Here is a 3,611-nt window from a genome sequence, read left to right on the forward strand (position 1 = left end):
TCTCCCCTCCTCCAGACGGACCCCCCCACCTCCCCCAGCCTGTCCCCATGGCAGAGGGGCTCCAGCCCTCGGAGCATCTCTGGGGCCTCCTCTGGACTTGCTCCAAAGCAGAGGTTTAAGTAGCTAAACCCTCCAACTTGCTTTACTAAAAGAGAGCTATTTTACAATGGTACGTGTGCTCGATTAATTTTTATATGTTAATATTTTAGAATATAGGTTTTTCTCCCAGCCTTTGGATGAGCGAAACCAAATGGATGTTACTGAATAGCTGAGGTCGGAAGGGATCTCTGGAGATTGTAGTATTGTGTACGATTACCCACTGTAGTGTTTCACGAGGGGCTGATTGGAGTTTATCCTTCTCAACCTGAGAGCTGGTACTGTGTAGTGAGAGAAAGCCTTTGTCCAGAAAAATCAGGAGCTGAATTTTCTGGAAATTGGCTTCTTACATGACATAAGGGAGGAGTTGTGGGCCTACCAGGATGTGTGCAGGCACATCCACATTGTAAAGTTGAACTGTGGACATTGAGGAGAAGGAAAAGAAGAAAAAAAAAAAAAAGAATTAAATATCCTGGGACGTCTTTTTGAGAAATCAGCTTTTCTGAGCAGGAAGTCGTCACCTCCCACTCAGACCAGTGGCCTTGGTTGCCCCGGTACCTTGTGCTTGTCCAGGAGGAATCAGTCCCTACGCCCACTTCTAGAGAATCAGTTGGTTTCCTCCAGCAGCAGCTGATGAAGACTGAGGAGCAATTTCCCTACCCATATGCTGTCTAACCTGTATTCCAATGCCTTGTCTCCCATAGGAAAAAGAACAAATCTCACCGGGACATCAAGCGGATGCTGTGCGAATGCCCGCCGCTCTCTAAAGAAGAGCGAGCGCAGGGTGAGGTCGCTTGTGGCGAAGACTGTCTCAACCGCCTGCTCATGATCGAGTGGTGAGTAGTACTTCAGCAGCAACAGTTGGGCCCTGTTCTCCGCGGGGTGACTTGGGATCTCTGAAAGGAATTCCAGCTTTCCTGAGCAGCAGACCTGAGCTGTCTGCACAGTCTTGCTCGTGAGGCCTGATCTTCAGAGCCTGCCCGTTGGCGCCTGACCTTAGATCTGCTGCGGGTTAGACCTTGGCAACCTCCTGTTAAAACCTGCTGCAGATGTCCGGAGTCTTCTGCTCCGTAGCCTTGACTCTAGTCCGGTGTAAACATGGTTGGAGGGAGTCGGAAAGGCAGATTTAGCTCTACTTGGGATCCTTATTTCCTCTCCTTTCTCCTTTCGCGTCTCTCTTCCCAGAGCCTTGCCAGGCTGTTGTCTCCTTTCTCCTGGAAGAGGCTGGGAGAAGAGGGAGCCACCGCTCTGTACAGCGTGCTCAGTGGGATTCACCCCTGGCACGACCGTTGTCGCCGGCTGGGGTGGAAGGAGAGGAGTTACCTGGCAGAGGCACTGCCCTTTGGTTTTTATTTCATAGCCCAGGCAGTACGTTTGGGGAAAGGGGATATTTTGGGGGAAGAATCCATAGGAACGTGGGGAGAAGAGGCCAATTCATCCCATTTTGATTGTACAACATCGAAGCACGGCGGCATTCGCCTTCCAACTGTTTTTTATCTTCCTTCCAGGAATAAATTGTCTGCATTTGCATGTTGTCACTCAGATGGCTGTGCTTTTTATAGCAAACCACATCTGAAGCTCTTACACTGAATTTGTTATGGGTACATGGTATCTCTTTCCCATCTCAGCCCTTTCTGCTACCGCCGTTGTCCTTCTGGGAATTGATGTGTTCCCTTTCCTTCTCTTAGTTCTTCCAGGTGCCCAAACGGTGACTACTGCTCCAACAGGCGCTTCCAGAAGAAACAGCACGCGGACGTTGAAGTGATCCTCACTGAAAAGAAAGGCTGGGGGCTGAGAGCTGCCAAAGATCTGCCATCGTAAGCCTTTGCGCTTTGATTGACGTCCTCCCTCGGGAAAGGGAAAGAAGCTGCTTGTGTTTTCTTAGTTTCAATGACTTTAAGAGGGTTGCTGACGTTCTTCCAGCCTTATATACTGTCCTTATCCTCCGTCAGGTGTGCCTCGCAGTATCGGCAGCTGCGTATCCTCTACTCCCACGTTAAATCTCCCACTCTGGTTTTGCTCTCGTCTCATGCGGGTTTCTCACCGTTTTGATGTGGCTTCATCTCGTGTTTAAGCTGTTTTCTGTCCTTCTCTGTCCCCTCTGGCTGGTGTCAGAGGAGCACACGCTCTGGCTGTCTCACCCTCTGCGAGACTTACCCTCTTCTTGAGTCCTCCTCCTCCCCTTTGGACTACGTGAAGATCCCATGGGGATCTTCCCTCCCTCGTTAGCCTGTTAGTTAACTGTTGTACTTCTGAGAGCTGGTTTGACATCAGCTGTGCCTACAGATCCGACTCCGTGTTTGACTCTGTTTCGCTCGAGCCAAATAGTGTTTGCCCGTGGTGCCTGGATCGGTGCCTTTATCGACGGTGTCGGGCGCAGAGGACCTGGTGGCACTTGAACGCAGGGGCTGCGCGGTGTTTTATCCCATCACTCCCCTCCTCAGTCAGCAGCAGGATAGATCCCGATATTTTTTTTGATCCTGTTTGGAAATGCTTGTGCTCAAAAAGTGAGTGTGACTGGGAAGAAGGAGCAGGTGTGGGATGGCAATGCCTTTGCATTAGGCAGGGTAAGTCAGGGAGTTGCCTTCTGCCATGCTGAGCTGGCGCTTCCTCATACTCCCAGGAGTTAAAAAAGCTTTAAGTGAAGCTGTGAGAGTAGTGAGGACATTCACAGAGCTGCTGGGGGCTGAGCGCAAGGTGCAGGAGGCAAAGATGGGGTGTGCTGGGAGAAGGGAGGAGCGGGACGGGCGGAGAACGGCCAAGCTCCTACGGCTGGCAAGACCCGGGTGGGTTCTTCTCCCCCTGGGTCTGCGCGCAGGCCGTGTGGGCGTCCTCGCACATCCACCAGTGAGCACGAATGGCTCGTGCTGCTCTGCAGATGAACAGCAGGCCTTGTAGGAGAAACTGCTGGAGTTTCCTGCTGTGGGCAAGCAGAGCTGTGTGCCCTGAGCTTCTCCGGGCTCTGATTTCCATCTCATAAAGCTGTGGGATGGGTGCGATGAGGCTGTTGGGTCTCAAGCTCGAGCGCGCCAGAGGCTGAGCGTCAAGACAATCTGCCTAGAACTGAACCGTGCAAAGATTTTCTCTAACTGTGGATAATCTAGGCAGTTTCTGTGGAAACTTGATTTTATTTATTATTGCTTCTGTTGAAGACACGGTTCTGAGGAATCCAGCAATGTTCCTGACATGGCAAAAGGGACTTGGGGTGCTGGGGGCGAGGAGCTGGCCATGAGCTGGCCGTGTGCGCTGGCAGCCCAGAAAGCCAACCCCATCCTGGGCTGGATCCAGAGCAGCGTGGCCAGGGGGGCGAGGGAGGGGATTCTGCCCCTCTGCCCCTCCGCTTTGCTTTCCATTGTCATAGACTGGAGGGTTTAAAGCCCAGCTACGATCAGAATTCAGTCTGTGAGGTTTGTGTCTGCACCCCGAATCCTGGGGTCAGTTTGGGCCCCGCACGGCAAGAGAGACCCTGAGGGGCTGGAGCATGAGCGGAGGAGGGGAAGGGGCTGGGGAAGGGT

The 3,611-nt window shown here is 52.4% G+C and overlaps 1 protein-coding gene across 1 annotated transcript in view; it reads left to right on the plus strand.

The window, feature by feature from the left end:
* SETD2 (SET domain containing 2) overlaps positions 1-3,611 on the plus strand; it is a gene marked incomplete at both ends in the record, with an annotated part of 19,779 nt that overhangs the window by 4,261 nt on the left and 11,907 nt on the right. The window contains 2 exon segments of the mRNA XM_010152651.1: positions 801-932; positions 1,785-1,913. Of these exon segments, the coding sequence (XP_010150953.1) occupies positions 801-932; positions 1,785-1,913 (261 nt within the window).

Source organism: Eurypyga helias, unplaced genomic scaffold (assembly GCF_000690775.1).
Source record: "Eurypyga helias isolate BGI_N326 unplaced genomic scaffold, ASM69077v1 scaffold9455, whole genome shotgun sequence".
NCBI classification, from domain to species: domain Eukaryota; kingdom Metazoa; phylum Chordata; class Aves; order Eurypygiformes; family Eurypygidae; genus Eurypyga; species Eurypyga helias.